The sequence below is a fragment of the Canis lupus genome, chromosome 2 (assembly GCF_003254725.2).
Source record: "Canis lupus dingo isolate Sandy chromosome 2, ASM325472v2, whole genome shotgun sequence".
Lineage (NCBI taxonomy): Eukaryota > Metazoa > Chordata > Mammalia > Carnivora > Canidae > Canis > Canis lupus.
This window is the reverse complement of record NC_064244.1, coordinates 18260496-18280395: the sequence shown is the minus strand read 5'-3', so window position 1 is coordinate 18280395 and position 19900 is coordinate 18260496. Positions and strand designations below refer to the sequence as shown.

The following is a 19900-nucleotide window of genomic DNA, read 5'->3' as shown; positions in this document are numbered from 1 at the left end:
ACATAGTACGCATGAAAGCTAACTAGTGGGTGAAAATAAAGACTGAAGATTCAAATCAAACAGTTACTCATCAAGTGAGGTTGAGTGGCATTAACAAAGAAGAGATCGAGATCTTTTACAAAATTTTCTGGAAAGGCCTGATTTTCCCCTTCTTTGTAGGTTTAAAAAAATCGATAAAAAAACATATTAACTTTCAAAAAATAACCCAAAGGTAACCAATAAAAGTCATTATGATATACTATGAGAACGATAAAGTTCTTTATGTACTTATATATAGTAACATTCAGTTGATATTATATAATGAAAAAAGTACATAATAACAGATACAGTATATTACCACTTACCTAAAAAAGGGGGTGAAACATATATATATATATATATTTTTTGAAACATATATATTTAAATAAACCCTCACACATAATACCTTTGGAAGATTAGAGAGTAAATTGAAATGTCTGGTTGTATGTAAGCAGGAAAACTGGATGAGCAAGAGAGAGACAGAAAAAGGAGTCTCACAATCTGTACCTTTGATTTTTGAACCATAAAACCACATTATTTATTTTTAAAAATTGAGTAAAATTTAAATTTGCTTTAACATGCGCTAGATGATTTAATTTTATTTCTTCATATTAAAACTTAATTTCTTCTTATATATTGATGAGAGTGGACATAAATTTTTGAGGTCTGAAGTGCCATAAAAAGAAAGGTGCTAAAAAGTAGCAAATTCAGTATCTACACAAACCATGTTTCCACCATGGGTAATTAAGCTCTTATGAAGGTCACCAAACAAACGGCATTGTGTTTTATGAGCACTTTTGTGGGATGTGCACATAATGTTCTGCCAGAAGGAATTTTCACTCGTGCATTCTATTGGAACACGAAAGCAAGCAATTAAGGGGGAAAAAAATCATTCTAGCAGAAACATTTTGTAAAATGCTTCTTGTTTTGAGAAGTTCTAAAAGAAATAATAGCCATAAAAACCTGGCTATCTTAAATATACCATTTTAAGAGTCTTTTTAAACCTACCCTTTGGTAAAGCATGTGGACCTTCGGCAAGTGGGCTTAACAATGTCTAGCAAAAGAGCGTATCGCAGCAATGACTTTGGTGGTAAAAAATACTGATTCATGTCAACATCATCTTCAAGAAAATCTTTTAACATTTGCACAGAGAGATCATTGTCTTGGTGATGTTTCCGGTCAAGTTCTTGTATAGTTTCGAGCTTAAAAAGAATGGTCTCTTTTCCAGAACACTGTCTGCCCTTATCAAAGCAAATATTTGGTTCAATTTTCTTTCTTTCAATTTTATTTTCTGCATCTATTGTATTTTTTTCTGGATTTTCAGATTCAGTTTTGGGGAACTCCATCAGCACCTGGCATTAAGGGAAAATACACAGTCCGTTAAAAGCTTTACTAAAAATAAGAGACAAATTAATAACGTTTAATTTATGTTATACAAAAAAATATCTTTAGCCTTTAGAGAGTTGTCATTAAAAACACAGAAATTGTGATTTACTTGTATTTATACAAGTTATTATAAATTTTCATCATATAGCTATAGTGTCATCAGGCTACAACTGATTTATTTCATGGAATTACTGCTTATCATATTTATAAATAAAAACAACATTCAACAAAGCAATAGGAAGTATGTTGAATTTAGTATCATATTTTAAAAAGAGGTTTAGAAAGTCACAGTAGTTTTGGGATGAATAAATCATGGGATTAAAAGGCACAGCATTAAAAAAAGAAAAAAAAGAAAGAAACATTAACATTTCCAGAAAATGTGTATTGGATCAAAGTTTGCCATATCCCTTCATTAAAAAAGAAAAACTGGAACATATGCATGGTCTAAAGGAAAACTAGTAATTAAAAAAGGGAAAGCTTTTTCCCCTAAAAGGTTATTTGTACTCATGAGTCCCATAGGAAAACCCTGTTCCTCCAAAACATGTAACCATGCATAATGAATGTCCTAGTTTGTAAAAGAAAAATAGTTCCAGGGATTTTTAATGCTGATGTCTTTGTTAATACAGTTTATATATTGTTTTTGGAATTGACGACCATGGAAAGGGAGATGTATTGGTATGATATGGTAGGGGACCCAAATGACACTACTGATCCCCTGTTAGGAGGACATAACTTTCGAGTTCTTACCTGTGATTGGTTTGTTTTTTTTTTTTTTAAGATTTTATTTATTTATTTATTCATGAGAGACACAGAGAGAGAGAGAGAGAGATAGGGAGGGAGAGAGAGAGAGAGAGAGAGAGAGGCAGAGACACAGGCAGAGGGAGAAGCAGGCTCCATGCAGGGAGCCCAACGTGGGACTCAATCCCGGGTGTCCAGGATCACACCCTGGGCTGCAGAAGGCGCTAAACCGCTGTGCCATGCCACTGGGGCTGCCCTTACCTGTGATTGTTAAGGAGAACTTCACTGAACCATCGAAATTCTGTTTTCCACAGCAATTTTGACGGAAACATGCACAGCTGCTTGCATTATTAGAGATCCTATCCATAGCAATTGAGCATTTTATTCTAGCTTGTACTAATCACTATGTTTTAATCAACTAAGGCTAAATAGCACTGTCTTCAAAGAAAATGCAACCAATGTGTTAAAATACTGTTAAGCCATTGTTAAGATAGTATAATTGAATTTTAACACAAATAATCAATGGCTTCTATCGGAGGGAAAATGACGCAGTCAATGGTCAAAAGGGAAGTAATAGGGGAAAAAGAGGATACAGCTTTGACGATAGTTTTTTTTTTTTTAACTTTTAACATATATTTTTTATAACAATGAAAGAAAAGTTTTATTTTTTGTCTTGTTTAAAACAATAAAAACAGCATCAGGAGAGGAAAAAGCCCTAGAAAACAGACCTAGGTTGTGGTCTATATTACAGATTCAGTAAGACATATATAAGCTTCCACAAAGTAGTTCTTGAAATAAATTAACAGACTGAGATATACTTATAATAGATTAATAATAATAATAAAAATATTAACAATAACAACAATACCTGACCAGGGGCTTGAAAAGGTAATGGTTCTGACTGAAGCTTTGCAATAAGGAAATACCGTAGCCTTGAATTTGGAATGCCAAACTGGAGAAAACAGCAGTTGGTTATGACAGGGAATTAGAGAGATCTGTATCAACTGTCACACCTGACAAAAAAAACTCATATAGGTTTGTGTTTAGTTTCTGCTAGAAAGAATTCTGTTATTAATATGTAGAGGACTAATTTTTGTACTAAATTCTCAACCTTTTAAATTGTGCTTTGTATCTTTATTCGAATGAACAGAGATTGAATCTGATGAGTCTTTGAGTCATTTTCATTTTATATTTCCCAGATAAGAAATTATATAGACATTCTCACATTCATTATTAATAATAACCATAAAAAATAAAATTCAAATATAGCTATTCTTGGCTATTTATTGCCTCAACTTATTAAAAAAGGAGGACACACTAAATTTTAAAAGTTAGAAGGCAATAAATATGAAATAAACTTAATGAGATCAGACATAATGCCAATTTTCATAGTACACGTACATCTAATTTTTGAAACGAGTTTTCTTTTAATTTCAAGGCAAATAATTATATAATAGGCTAAAGATAATAAAAGCTAACAAACACAATAATAAAAGAAAAAATAGTTATACTTGTAATGTAAAAGATCAAATATCTTATCATAACTGCTTACTTTAATTTCATATTCATGAAATAGAAGCAAAGTTTGCATTTTATTTTATTTTAATTCCAGTACAGCTAACATACAGTATTATATTAGTTTCAGGTGTACAATACAGAGATTCAGCACTTCCATACAACATCTGGTGCTCATCACAAGTGCACTTCTTAATCCCCATCCCCTATTTAACCCATCCCTCACTGACCCTCACCCTACAGCCCTCCTTGCCCCCAACAATCCATTTGTTCTCTATAGTTAAGAGTCTGTTTCTTGGTTTGTCTCTTTTTTTTCCCCTTTGCTTATATGTTTTGATTCTTAAATTCCACATATGAGTGAAATCATACAATACTTATCTTTCTCTGACCTATTTTGCTTAGCATTATACCCTCTAGTTCCATCCATGTCATTGCAAATGGCAAGATTTCAGTGTTTGCATTTTTAATAGTTCTAAAAATCTAACCAGAAAACTATCATATGTTCATTTTGTTTTCTATTTTGGATTATTTTGAAGCATTACCAAACTACAGCACACCAGATTTGGAAAGCCAAATAGCACAGATTTTCAAAATACACTATCCTTTATATCCTTTATATATATATATATATATATATAAAGGATATATACATATAAAGGAGATATATATATATATATATCCTTTATTTTCTGTGTGAAAAGAAATTTATATTTTCTATAAGCTATAAGCTATATATTTTCCATAAAATACATATAAATAAATCTATATGCCTGTACCACATTCTTTAGAAAGACCTATGCCTGAGCTAATTTCAAGATTTAAGTATAATATTATTCAAAACAGATCTATCCTTTTTATTGAGTCAAATTCCCTTTAGGAAGATTTATGGGAAAGTTGATCATTGTGATACCTACAGAGGTTGGAGATAATAGAAATTCTTGGTACTGAAAACCGCAATTTTCTAACGTTTGTATTAATAGGTCTCTGAAAAGAAAAAAGAAAAAATGTCAACCCTATAGTTGGAAATGGGGTTCTTATACAAAAATTATACATAAAACTTCATTTTATGTGAAAACTATATCTCCACCAAAGTTGTTTAGGAAGTGAATGATCCTAGGTCTTAATTATTAAGTCTAGTACTTGAGAAATTACATTTCTCAAAAAAAATATAAAAATGATTTCTATTATAAACAAAGCTGCCAGATAATTTATCCCAACTGGAGCTATATTCTATCCAGAGTTAGAATCACTAACTGATTGCTGATGATAAGTTGCTATTGGAATGGAACTCTGTCTGTAGCAAGTCAGATGGGGGAGCCCTGATAAGATAGCAGCAGGTTCAAGGACAGGGATATTTTCTGGCTGGGGTTACCATCTGAAAGGGATCTGACCCAAGGAACGCTTCTCCAAACTGCAGGACAGAAAATGCCTATCAACACAAACATTTCTTACTGAGAACATTCCTACTTCTAAAGAAACAGGCAACAATATAAGCAACTAAAATTGAGAAATACCATTTTGTTTAAAATGAGTGCTCATTCTGCAAAAATTCAGACATATCAAAATGGGAGAATCAGGTGAACCTAAGTTTGTGAAACTTTGTATTATTAATTAGTCAAAATCAATATTAACGAATAAAATATATATATAAAATGTCAGACTGTATGGATTTAAGATCTTTATTGCACAACAGTTTCTACAATATACCAAGTTTAAAATGGACACAATGCAGATACTTTTTTACCTTGTAGAAGATACTTCAAAACCTTTGACATTTTCTAAAAGAACATATTTTGGTAGTTTCTGTAATCTAAAACAAAAACAAAAACAAATGGAATTCTAAACATGTCATTGCTAAGAAGTAAGAAGTAAAGAAAATCCTTGTGGGAACTATGAGATTAAGTAATTTTCTAAATCCTCCCTTTTTATAAAAGGATTTTATAGAGGATAGAGACAACTTACATTTTATTCATTTTCCCCATAAAAATGGCATAGCTAATGAAATTAACATTTGAAATGTTCATTTCCACTGAACTTTATCAGAAAACATGGGTTCAGGGCTGCCATTTACATAGAATGGCAGCTTCTAGGGTTAGCACAGTTTGCAGGCCTTGGGCAGCAACATTCACTAACATTAGCATCATTTGCATTTATTTTGAGAGAGGCAATAGAATTTAGCTATTAGACTGTAATTCCCTGTCACTCACTGTAGGGGCAACCACGGAATTGGCAAACATTTACAGTTATTCTATCAGGGCAGAAGAATATAAAAGGCATGCACAGTATCTGAAGGCTGCTAATCTCTATAAAATGACAAATATCACATTCTTCCAAATCCAAAGGTTTAAATTTAAGGTATATATGTACAAAAATCTAAGTTTTTACCTTGGGAGAATATTTAGAATATATAAGAGGCTATTTGTCCTTGGATCAGTCACATCACCTTGTAGGCCAATTCTAAAGGATAAAGAAGGTACAAGTAAAATTCACCATGAATCTTACTTATAGAAAGATACGAAATCACTTTTAAAACATCGAAACTGAGAGAACTAAAAGTAGTTGGTCTTCACAAAAAATATTATCTTTGTTGCTATAGAGAACAAAATTCATTTATTCACTTAATTAAAAAGAAAAAAACCCTTGCCTAATAAATATATATATTATAAAACAATATGCCAAATGACTTACATGAGGCAAAGAACTGAGAAGAACAAATAGTCAATAGAGAATAACCTCAATTACCCTCTTAAAATCACTTTGTTTAGGAAACACACACACAACTGGCTGATTACACCTTTTGCTCTGTCCCAGATGAGACAACAAAGGTCAGATGAATGAGCTGCTTGGTAGGGTGGCAACATAGAGTCATGGAATTGATAACTAACCACCATCTACATGGACCATAGTTAGGTAAGACAAAGCCAATATCGTCCAATGTAAATAGTAGAGACTTAACCTGAATGCCTGATTTTCAATGTGATCGAGAATCAAGCAGAAACGAAGACTTGGATTGGGCCTGGGTAGTAGAAACAGAGGACAAGGGTTTAAGACCTGGTTATTTACTAGCTTCATTGTCTTAGATTAGTGACTTGACATCACTTGTCAGTTCCCTCATACCTTCCAGCAGGGCCAGAATCATCTGTGGATCTGAGGCTCAGATGGAGACTTAGAGTAAACTTGAATAGACACCTCAAAAATCTTGTGTCCCTTTCCTCTCAGGGTTGCAATTATGACAGTATTACAGAATCAGTTACTGCTGCCACCAGCAGCTGGAGATGGGCTGCTGGTAGTAGGGAAGACACAGGAGGCCCTGTGCAGTAATACATGAGGCTGCGCAGTGCTAGGGCTGCATTCTGTTCTGTGCCTCCTACTCACTGTAGTTCAACAGGCCATATGCTTGCATATGCTTGGAGGCATCTTTACATGGAATGCCCTCTGCCTTTTCTGATAAATTCCCAATCTGCTTTCAGACACAGTTCAGATATTGCCTCTCAGAGAATTCCTGTCTCCTACCATGCAGCAAGCCATTTTCCCCTCTGTGTTCTCACAGCACTTCTAGAATTCATTTATCACATAGTTTGTATCATATGATATGATAATTATTTGTCAATCATTTCCCTTAGACTATAAGCTCCTTGAGGATGGGAACTACAGTATCAAAAGCAATGCCTGGCTCACAAGGACACAATAAATCCTTGGGGAATTAATTTCCTATAGAGTTGTTTAAATAAAGCAAAACTTAGATGGAAATTAAGCATGAGAATATTCATTTAAATCAGAATATTTATTACATGTGACATCCCATTTAAAATCATCTTAAGTATTTAAATAGGAATTATAAAATAATTGACAAATCCTGGCTCTCACATTTTCTAAGTATATGGCCTTAAAGAAAGTTACTTAATCTTTCTATGCCTCATATTCTCACCTATAAAATGATGATAATATAAACACCTATTCCATAGGCTTGTTAAATTAAATAGCATACTCCATTGTAAGACAGAGGCTTGTTACTATTATTTAAGATAACTAAAAATATCTAAATGAGGATGAATTAATCAAGATTTCATCTAAGATATAATTCCCTGAAACACACAGCCAAATACTGTATAATAAAAAAATGAATTACAATACAGCTATAAAAAGTCAGAATTACTCAATATATATATATATAAATTCTGAGAAACATAAAATTCATAAACACATTCTTAATTAGCTTTTAAATTTAACATTAATTTAAAATTGAATATGACATTTACTTTATTAACCAGTTAAAAAGATATTCCTGAATACTCATAAGTTTAATTAATTTAAGGTAATTTAGGTCATAAATAAATACTGTAAATATCTTAGGTCAATATAAAAGAGGTCCCAGACAGTCTCTGCATATCTTCTATTGACGAAACCGCTTTGCTCGTTTGGTAGTAATTGCTATGTCCTTTATGATCAATGCTGAATTATAAATATGAGTAGATAAGAGGAATTATTTATGAAGATTGTCAAAATTATAAAAATGCAGCTAATAGTCTTCAAAGTGTCCACGCTTGAAACCATGGTATAATTTGATTTAATTAATTCCTGGAAAGTACTCTTCCTCAACAAAGAAATATTTATTATACATACCTGGTGAATGGTTGACAGGGAGGGCTCATTAAAATCATATTGAAAGACAATTTGTCAAACTCTTCTAGTGTAATGCCCTAAGGAACAAACATTTGGGGAAAAAATATAAAAAGATGCATAGAATAGTGAAGAAGGAAAAATGCTAATTATAACTGAATATATCATAAATTATAACCCTTAATAGTTTTATTTATAATACTTAAAAGTTTATATAACACTTAACATTTTTCAAATTAACTTCAGTTAAACTAACTTTCCAAAGCAATCTCATGAAGAAAGTTGGAGAAGTAAATTGAAGCTATGAAAAACTAAGTGGCTTCCCCCAAGACTCTGAGCCAGCCAAAGCAGAGCTGGAACGCTAATTTCCTGAATCCTAACTCTTTCACACCTCTGTGGCACCTCAAGTCTAACACCGCTTTGTTTTCTGGAGTGAAACATAGAGAACTTTATTTATAATTAAAGAATTCTTAGCATAGGGTCTAAGAGAATGTGTAAGACCTTTCTATCAATAATATTTTCTATTTAGGAAATGTACACTGACCAGTCACTATCTGCCCCGCCTCCCCGCCCAAGTAAGGTCTCTGTTAAATTATTACAAAATGAAAAAAGTCCCATTTTCAGATATCCATAATTATCATATTATTTTATAGTCGTGTGTAGTCAAAAAACTTCAAAAGGTAACAGTTAAGATTAATGAATATAATCCCTATTGGGCTAAGTAGTTGAAAATGTGCATCAATTTCATAGATGAAAAGATAAATACAGTACAGTGGTCTGTCCATCTCTGTGGTTTCCCCAGTCAATCTGGGTCCAGAAACAGATGATCCTCCTTCTGACTTATGGTCAGGTCACTAGTAGTCTAACCCTAATGTCACAATGCCTACATCATTCACCTCACTTCATCTCATCATGCAGGATCTCGTCATCCTACACTAGCGCAAGAAGAGGGGTGAGTACAATATATATGGAGAGAGAGAGAGAGAAAGAGACTGCAATCACATAACTTTTGCTAAAGTATACTGTTGTAATTGTTCTATTTATCATTAGTTATTGTTGTTAATCTCTTACTGTGCCTAATTTATATTTACCTTTATTATAGGTATGTACATACAGGAATAAACATGGTATATATACAGAATTCAGGACTATCTGAGATTTCAGGTATCTGGGGTATTGGAACGCACTCCCAGTGGATAAGGGGGGGTCTGCTGTACAGAGAAACAAGCCATGGGTTTTCCAATTCTCAGTGTGTATGCTTCACCAGAAACAAGCAACAAGACTAGAATCACAACTTTCCTAATTATATGACACGTTTCTTAAGTTCAAGGACATGAATAAAGCAGGACAAGCTTTATTCTGAGTTCTGTAAAGAGTGAATTAACCTGGGGAACACATTGGTTGTCTCTATTGTATTAAAAGTTTGAATGTACGTGTCTATCATTTTTAAATCACAGGCTTTTCAGTAGTTGAAGGTATATATGTAAAATAAAAGCAAAATTATTTACTGAAAAGTTCCTACAGCACCTCTGAAACCCTGGAATCTAGGGAAACAATGTGAAGATCATGCACTGCCCAGTCTGTCAGAAAACACAGAGCAGAGCAGTATTAGGCAGCACATCCTACTCAAGTTAAAGAACCTGTCAACACTGGGCTATTGTGATAAGCAACTTCCTGACTTCCTAACTAAATATGGATTGATTGAAGCTAAACTTCAAAAACTAAAGTAAAAATAAAACAACAGTCTTTTATATCAGGAGCATCCTATGTCTAAAATCTGAAGGAAGTAATCCAAGTTACTGCTTCCAATACAGCTTGGCATTGAAAAAAAAATTACATTTTAAAGGGTTCTTCAAAATAGTGAGTTTTAAAATAGTTGCCCAAACCATTCACAACTTCATTTAACCTGGCATTTGAGTCACTAAATGTGTTGAAATTTAAGAAAGTAGTTATGGAGATACACAAATTATCTCTAATAATTTGATATTTGAAACCTAATGGAAATCTATTCTTTTTCTATAACCTGGCCATACAAGTCATAAAAACATCTTTGTTTAGCGAACATTTGGTCAACACAGTGTGATAGCACTGTTTATTACATTTGATGAGCAGTTTTATTTGTTCCCTTACTAGCTTTATTCTTTTTGCAGAAAGGCTCCTGGCTCTTCTCATACTTAATTTTCATGTAACCTTTAGGAAAAACTTGGTAGGTTAGAAAACAATTCCTGACTACTCTAGTAAACTGTAGCTAATCTAAAGAGAACTGCAATTTGTATAATATTCAGTCATACTTCCAATTCTTCAAATACCTTTTATTCCCACATGGGTCATGCATATTTCTTGTTACTTATTTCTTAGTGTTTGTAAGTTTCTTGTTGCTACTATAAATAGGAACTTTCTTCTATTTTATTTTCTAACATGTCTTTGTTTGTATATATAGTAAGATACTGGTTATCATATTTTTATAAACAGCCTCCTTCTTATATGCACTAATTGTTCCTCATACTATTTTTAGAAAGGTATGTTTTTGTTTTCCAGGCTTATACAATTATTCTTTAGAATCTTCCTTAATATTTACATGCTATTTCTCTTGCATGAGTATGCTACTGAACAATCCATAACAATACTAAATAACAGTGTGAACGGTAGACATCTTTGTTTTATTCATTATTTTAGTGAGGATGCTTTTAAAGTTTTATCATGTAACATGCTACTAGATGTGGTGATACATGTGTGTGTCTGTGTTTAAACAGAAATAGAAACATACACACAAAGACAGTAAATGACATACACATCTGTAGTAATATGTATTTGTCCTAATTTTATTAAGAGAGATTAAAACCAGTTGGAAAACCCTGCATTTTGTCAAATATTTTCCAATATATAGTTTTGCTCTTTCCAATTATTAACGTGTTGAATAACAGTAATAGAATTCGTAAGTACTAAGCTACTATCATACACCCAAAACAAAATCTATTTTAGTTATACTACATTATTTTTTTAATGTGCTTCTGATCATTTGGTCATATTTTACTTAGAATTTTTGAGTTTATATTCATAAGATAATGATTTTCCTGTGTTGTGGTATATAGTGGGTATCCAATAAATACTGAGTGGATATTTCCTATCATCTCCTGCTCTATGAACTCTGGTGTTATCTTGTGCATAAATACAACAATCAGATCTTTCTTGAGAACTATATTAATCATCATTATAAAAGTAACTTTCTAGGACTCTTAAATGCTCTTGCCTTGAAATTCATTCTAACATCTAGTCTATTCTGAAACTGTCACCCTTTGTTACCGTTTTCCTGGTATTTGATCATTTTTTTAGCTACAATATATTGTTCATTCAACAATGCTCAGAAAGTGACCTACCAATATTTCAGAGTATGTATTATATGCCAGGCATTGCGCTAAGCCTGTGACAACAATGTTTCTGCTTATGTGAAGTTTATATAGTAGCGGCTAGTAATTCCTCATTTCCTACCTAGATGAATTACAGACTTTAGTTTTATTTTACTAGTTATTTTTATAACTGAGGAGTCTTCCTCCTGGTTATAACCCTCTCTGAATGTTCAGGCCTGCCTGTGGACAGTGACAAAGGCTTTACCCCACAGGCCTTGAGGAGAAACAATCTTTCCCACTCCAGAATTGGAATATGACCAGCACGTCAAGTCTCTGTGGGCTGCTGCAGTCAAGGATTCAGGTGCCCTGGCCAGCACATTCTTCATATGTTTGCATGTCTGGTTCTCTTTATCTGAGGCCTTGGGCAGAGATCCTCTGCATACAGCTCTGCCAAGGCTTCCTTAAGGGAGAAGGTGGTGGAAATTTGGAAGACACTTCCCACTCTGGCTGGTACTCGGCACTTAACATTCCTTGCCTTCCTCCCTTATGATTCTCCCAAGGATCCACCCAAGGCCAGCACTCCTTCGACATTACGCTGACCCCCACATCTGCTCTCCCCTAGTGTGTTGTCGCATGGGGAAATGAAGAGGGGGGCACTGGTGTTTTATTTTACAGACTTGCTTATATCACCACAGTAAGTGATAAAGGCTCACTCTTTCATTTTTGTCTTGCTGTTTTAAGAAGCTACTCTGACCCCTGAGAGCTCAGCTGTCTTGCCCAGCTCAGCTAAGCTCCTAACAGTAACATTAAACAGTCTCCTAAAATAAATATCCATAGCTTCATTTCTGTTTCAAACAGACATGTTTTTTGAGTCTCACTTTCTTCTCTTACTTCAATCACATTATTATTTCTACACTACAAAGGTGCACAATATTTTTACCCAGTTTCCTAATCATAATTTCTTTCCTAAATTGGTAGCTTTATTCCAGGGTTCTCTTACTTGGACTCATCTCTTGCTTTGTTAGATTAAGTGAAGGAGTCATTTTTTCAATAAGGGCCCAATGAATACTACAGTTCATGAATTGTTATAGGTTTTATTTTAGGAATTTTCCCCCTCTATTTCTGTTAATACTCTTGTTCCTTTTCTTTTATTGTCTTCTCCAGAGGTACTAATTATTTTTATTGTATCATTTTTGTCTTCAGTAGTTATCATTTATTCTACATTTGATCTGTATTTCTTTTCCATTTTAATTTATTTTTCTCAAGTTAAATCCTTTACAATTCTGTTTGCAGCACTGCCCATTTTACTTTTTGCTACTCTGACATGACTTTCATTTCTATAGTGGTTTTATTTTTCTCCTCTTTCTTTTTTCCCTGACCACTGTTACTTTTCCAGTCCAATTACTGTCTTACTGCTTTTTGAGCATTGAGTACATTTATTTGAGTTCTTGTTTTGAAGATACCATGTTTTATTTAATGCCTGAAGCTCATGGAGGCATGTGTGTTTGAAACTTACATACATAAATTCTTAACATAATTTTCTGTTGTATATTCTGCTTTCTGTTTACATTTTTACCTTATTTAAAAATTACTATATTAGTATAGCCTCAAACTGGTTCCTTTCTAATTATTATTCATTTTTTAATGGAGGCCACTAGAATAATGGAGTCTGCTGGAAGATGAGGTGAAATATGCACTTTGTCACCACACTGTTTCTGGGAAGGACCTGTACTAGCCTTTAACCTAAGAGCACAGCTCTGTCCCTATCCATGATCTTGCACTCATGACGAGCAGGAAGTCGCCAAGGTTGCAATGGCACTTTTAGCTCGGTGATGTGGACCTTTCAAATCTCTCTTTTCCTGACTTAGAACAAACAACTGCCGAGTCCATTTGGTCTCCTTCCTTGCCATTCTTTCCTTCTTGATTCTGCACAAGATATGTAGAGGTCAGCCTATGATTTTACCATCCTCATTCAGTCCTGTCCCAGACTGGACACTATTCATAGTTTTTTTTCTCATTTTGACTTATATCTAAATCCTATTTTCATTAATGATGGTGTTCCATCCCCTTTTCCCTTCTTTTCTTATTTCTATTAGAGAAAGTGATAGAGTTTTGGAATAGAAGTATTTTTTTTTAAGCTGCATTCGATCAGAAATCCCAAAGAAAACTGTTAACAAGTCCAATTTGTGCACTGATTGGTAAATTCTTGAAGGCAAAGACAATTATTTTCATCATATCTGTGTTCTCCCAAGGGCTCGATACCTTGCATGTAGCAAATGTTCAAACGATCAATATATGTTGTTTTATAAAACTTAAAATCCCTAGAACCTCTCATTATGTCTAAATTTTCCATCCCCTTTTAAAACATGATCCTCAGCATAGCTCCTGTATATTTGACCTAGACGTGATAACACTCTTTCCACATCAGGCTAACAGGAATACCAAAGGAGAAACTGAAAGCCAAAGGCAGGCAGCCTTTTTTCTTACAGACAGACTTTTAGACCTTTCAAGTGAGCTGGAGGTGCCTACCTCCATTCTTCCCTCCTCCAAGCCTTCTTACATCATATGTAAAGAGTATGATTTATTACCATCGATTAAAATTGGTACCGAAATATAATTAGCACTAAACTAGGACAGAAAGTACCAGAAAGAAGGAAGCTACACAGAGAAAGAGATGCAGAATCTGCATAGCGTTCCCTTTGAGTGGACATACATTAGGTGAGGGCAAAGAACAACTGCTGGGAAAGAACAATCACTGGAGAACAGTAGTCCAAAGCACTAGGTCACCCAGAGTAGGAAACCCAAGTCGAGTATATGGGGTATTTTATAATTATAATTACTGAAGTGAAGCTGGTGTACAACTCCATTCTTTTCAGGTGTACAACACTGTGATTCAATGAGGGCTCATTTTTCTCCACATTCTCACCAATATTTATTATTTGTCTTTTTGACACTAGCCATTCTAACAGCTGTGAGCTGATATTTCATTTTGGTTTTCATTTGCATTTCCCTGAGGATTAGTGATGTTAAGCATTTTTAATGTGTCCATAGGGTTTTTAACAGAGACCTAAGAAAGTCCGTATTTTAATAGTGGGATTAGACTATCTTTATGGTAAAGACTACTTAAGACACACTTTAAAAAATGCTTAAAAATATACCTTGAGAGAATCAAGCTCATTTGCAATTAACTGCCTCTGAGAACAAAATCCAACGTTCCTTAAAGAGTTACAACAAACTCCAGCACTCAAAAATGTAAAACTCACAATGCCAACCAAGCTCCTAATAAAAAATTACAAAAATGCTATAAAACAAGATAATGTGACTCATTACCCCATTAACTGGGAAGGGGATGGGGACAAGGAGGTGGTGGTAGTGGCGAAATCCATCAACAGAAACAGACTCAGCGATTTGATAGAATTAGCAAATATTTTTAAATAGTCATTATTAATATCAATAATAATATTTTCCTTTAGGAAAACAAAAACATGAAGAGACAAATTAAAGACATAGAAAAGAATTAATTGAAATTTCTTAAAGTGAAAAAAATCTAAAACAAAAAGTTACACATTGAAAAACAAAAACCTGAAGATATAACAATATAGCATGCATCCAAAAAGAAACACACAAAGAAAACAAGAGTAAAAATGAATTCCCTCAGTGACCTGCAGAGCAACATGAAGGGATCTAATACATATATAATTTGAGGTAAAGTGAAAACAGGAAATAGAGAAAATATTTGAATAATGGCCAAAACCTTCCCAAATTTGATGAGAACTATACACAAGAAAAGCACAAGGCCCATGCAGAATAAATAAAGAAAAACATACAAAAACACATCAAAATAAAATTCCTGAAAACATGGGATCCCTGGGTGGCGCAGCGGTTTGGCGCCTGCCTTTGGCCCAGGGCACGATCCTGGAGACCAGGGATCGAATCCCACATCGGGCTCCCGGTGCATGGAGCCTGCTTCTCCCTCTGCCTGTGTCTCTGCCTCTCTCTCTCACTGTGTGCCTATCATAAATAAATAAATAAATAAATAAATAAATAAATAAATAAATAAATAAATAAATAAAAATTCCTGAAAACAAGTGATAAGCACAAAATCTTAATTGTAGCCAGAGAAAGATAAAATATATGAAGAGGAATCAGCAGAAATTTAGCAAACTAGGTAACAAAGTGCCAAGAAAAAGTTTTAATTAATAGAAAATATGAACTTATGAAAACCTTTCAAAAACAAGTGCAACCAAGGAATCAGTGAAAATTATACTTCACAATAAAGACAGAGAACTGACAAAATTTGTCACTTGCTGCATGCACATGACAGGAAATGCTAACAGAGGTTTTTCAGGAAGAAAAGAAAATTATATCACATGCAAACTTTGATTAAAAAAAAAAATGAAATGTTAAAAACAGATGATATGTAGGGGATCCCTGGGTGGCTCAGCGGTTTAGCCCTTGCCTTAGGCCCAGGGCATGATCCTGAAGTCCCGGGATCAAGTTCCACATCGGGCTTCCTGCATGGAGCCTGTTTTTCCCTCTGCCTGTCTCTGCCTCTCTCTCTCTCTCTCTCATGAATAAATAAATAAAATCTTAAAACAAAACAAAACCAAAACCGAAAAAACAGATGATATGTAAATAACAGGTCCTTTTCAAAACTCTTTAATAAATATTTGACTACTTAGTCCAAAAAAAGTTAACAACATATTTGGGGTTTTAACACAAGCAGCAGTAATATGTATGACAAATATAGCAAAATATACAGGAGTAAAATGGATGTATATTATTGTAATTAATATAACAAAGTGCTATAATGTTACTTAAGTGGGCTTCTCTAAGTTAAAAATGCATATTGTAAACCCTAGAGTAGTCACTAAGAAAACAAAACAGATATAATTAATAAGATATATCTAATAAAGTCATTAGTAAAGAATAATAAAATATTAACATATCAAAAGGCAGAAAAAGAGGGATAAACATACAAAAAAACAGATTGGAAAAATAGAAAACAAATAACAAGGTAGTAGAAGTAAATACAAAAATATTAATAATAAGATTAAATGTAAATGGTACAAACACTCCAATTAAAAGGTAGATGTTGTCAGACTGAATAAAAAAGACCCAACCATATGCTGTCTACAGTAAATCCAATTTAAATACAAAAATACAAATAGGATAAAATTCAAAGGATGGAAAAACATAAACACGTAAACATTAATCATAAGAAAGCAGACTAGTTATATTAATATCAGGAAAAGCAGACTTCAGAACAAGAAATATTTCCTGGAGTTAAAAAGGGACAAGGTCATTATCAATAATAGCCAAACTATGGAAAGAGCCCAAATGTCCAACAACTGATGAATGGATAAAGAAGATATTGTGTGTGTATGTGTGTATATATATATATATATATGTATGTATATATATATATATATATATGGAATATTACTCATGTCATTTGCAATGATGTCGATGGAGCTAGAGTGTATTACACTAAGCGAAATAAGTCAGTCAGAGAAAGACAAATACCATATGATTTCACTCGTGTGGAATTTAAGAAACAAAACAGATGAACATATGGGAGTGGGTAAAAGAGAGAGAAAGGAAAAACCCATAAGACTTAATGATAGAGAATAAACTGAGGGTTGATGGAGGGAGGTGGGTGGGAAATAGGCTAGATAGGTGATGGGTATTAAGGAAGGCACTTGTTATAATGAGTACTGGGTATTATGATGAACCACTGAATTCTACTCCTGAAACCAATATTGCACTGTATGTTAACTAACTAGAATTTAAATAAAATCTGGGAAAAAAAGGAAATTTCATAAGATAAAGAGATCATTCAATTAAAAAAAACCATAAAGTGTATATACACTTAATAACAGAGCTTCAGGAAAAAATGAAGCAAAAACTGGTAATACTGAAGGAAGAAAGAGACATATTCACAACTGTAGTTGGAAATTACAACCCCCTTCCCTCAGCAACTGATAGAAAAAAATCAGTAAAGATACAGAAAAATTTAACAACACGATCGACCAACTTGACCTAACTGACATTTACAGAGCATTCCACCCCACAAAAAAGAATATATTCTTTTCAATAGCATATAGAACATTCACTAGAAAAATTGAATCCTGGGCCATAACACAAGTCTCAACAATTTAAAATAACTGAAATCATACAAAGTATGACCAAAATAAAACAGAAATGAGAAATCAGTAACAGATATCGGGAAAATATTATGAATATTTGGAAATTTAAACCCATACTTATAAATAACACATGGGAAATCAGAAGGAAAATTGGAAAATTTTTTTTAACTGTATGAAAATCAACACACAACATATGGAAATTTGTGGAATGTAGCCAAAACATAGGAAAATTTATAGCAGTCAATGTTTATATGAAAAAAGGAAAAAAATTTCAAATCAGTCATCTAAAGTTCCACTGTAAGAAGTATTTAAAAAAACACAAATACAAAGTAAGTAGAAATAATAAAGATGATCAGAAATTAGTGAAATAGTAAACAAATGAACAATAGATAAAATCAGTTGCATCCAAAGCTGTTTACTTGAAAAGACCAATAGAACCGGCAAACTTCCAGCTTCATTAGCATTTTACAAATCACTAACATCAGAAGTGACATGTGGTACATCACTATAGAGTTCACACATAGAAAAAACGTATAAAGAAGTATGAAAAACATCAAACTAATACATTTGATGAATTAGATAAAATGCATAATTTCTTTTGAGATCCCAAATTTCTAAAACTAAATAAAAAATATATAGAAAGCCTTACTAGTCTTATAGCAATTAAATAAATTAAATTCATAGTTTAAAACCTTCTCATAAAGAAAACTCCAGGCCCAGATGGCTTCATTAACTAAATTCTATCAAACATTTATAGAGGAACTACTACTTATTTTTCAAACTCTTCCAAAAAATATAAGGCTAATATAACCCTAATACTGAAACCAAACTAAAACACCAAGGAGAAATAAGAAATCATCTATGAAGCTAAATGTAAAAATACTTAACAAAATATTAGCAAATTGAAACTAGCATTACTAAAAAAGATAACAGATCATAAATCTATCCTAGCAGGGATCCCTGGGTGGCTCAGCGGTTTAGCGCCTGCCTTCGACCCAGGTCGTGATCCTGGAGTCCTGGGATCAAGTCCCACATCAGGCTCCCCGCATGGAGTCTGCTTCTGCCTCTGCCTACTTCTCGGCCTCTCTCTCTGTGTCTCTCATGAATAAATAAATAAAATCTTAAAAAAAAAATCTATCCTAGGAATGCATTCAAAACCAGAAATTGAAATAGTCACCATAATAAAATAATAAAATGGGGGAATGATATAATGATGTTAAAAGATGTGAAAAAGATATAGCATTTGACAACATTCAAAACTCATTCATTACAAAAATTATCAGAAAATGTAAAGAAAGGAAATGTCCTCAATTTGATAAAATACATCTATAAAAAAGATATAACTAACACCATCCCAAATGTAAATGACTGAATGAATGTTCGGCCCTTAGGCTCTAGAAGAAGGCAAGAATATCCAATGTAATCCTACTTAATCAACACTGTACAGGTCTAGACAATGTAATAAGACAAGAGCAAAAAGTTGCACTGATTGGAACAGAAAAGTAAACTCTTTATTCTCTGACAATATGCTGTATATGTAGAAAAAATCCTGAAAAAATCAAAGCTAACAGAATAAGTCAATATAACAAAGTTACAGATAGAAGGTTAAGGTCAATAAACAAAAATAAGCATATTCCTATATGCTAGCAATGAACAATGTTTATATTTTTAAAAATACCACTTACAATAGCATCAAAACCCACAAATATTTAGGGATAAATTAATACGTGCCAAGACTTGTAAACAAATATTACAAAATATTGCGGATATAAATTAAAGAGTATCTAAATAAAGGAAGAGAGATACCATGCTCATGGACTAGCAGATTCAATTAAGATATCAATTTTTTCAAAACCAATCAGTGCAATTCCAACCTACATATCTTTCTTTGTAAAAATTGACAGGGTGATTCTGAAATTTACAGAGAAATGTAAATAATAATATAGCCAAAATAATTTTGAAAAAGAAAAACAATAATTTGAGACCTTGTACTATCTGAATTCAATACTTATTATAAAGCTACAATAATCAAAAGAGTGCTACTGGTGTAAGGAAAACATATAGATACTACTGAAGAGAGAGAGTCCAGAAATAGACATACATTTATGACCTTTTTTATTTTAAAGG

The 19900-nt window shown here is 33.1% G+C and overlaps 1 protein-coding gene and 1 long non-coding RNA gene across 7 annotated transcripts in view; one reads left to right on the top strand and one right to left on the bottom strand.

Moving 5' to 3' along the window:
- Nucleotides 1–19900, top strand: part of LOC112658817 (uncharacterized) — a 113274-nt gene that overhangs the window by 41130 nt on the left and 52244 nt on the right. The window lies entirely within an intron of this gene.
- Nucleotides 1–19900, bottom strand: part of TRDMT1 (tRNA aspartic acid methyltransferase 1) — a 61434-nt gene that overhangs the window by 8377 nt on the left and 33157 nt on the right. For 5 of the 6 annotated variants that reach the window (XR_003136169.3, XM_025445553.3, XM_025445552.3 and 2 more), the window contains 6 exons: nt 8281–8357; nt 6043–6114; nt 5402–5467; nt 4572–4641; nt 3011–3094; nt 1027–1370 (listed from right to left, as the gene is read on the bottom strand). Coding sequence is in view for 5 of the 6 variants with exons in the window: in XM_025445551.3 (XP_025301336.1) it covers nt 1027–1370; nt 3011–3094; nt 4572–4641; nt 5402–5467; nt 6043–6114; nt 8281–8357 (713 nt within the window). In the remaining variant the exon portion in view is untranslated. Of the gene's footprint in view, nt 1–1026; nt 1371–3010; nt 3095–4571; nt 4642–5401; nt 5468–6042; nt 6115–8280; nt 8358–9048; nt 9105–19900 lie in introns of those variants that run through there. The other variant, XM_025445554.3, reaches the window with a different exon arrangement.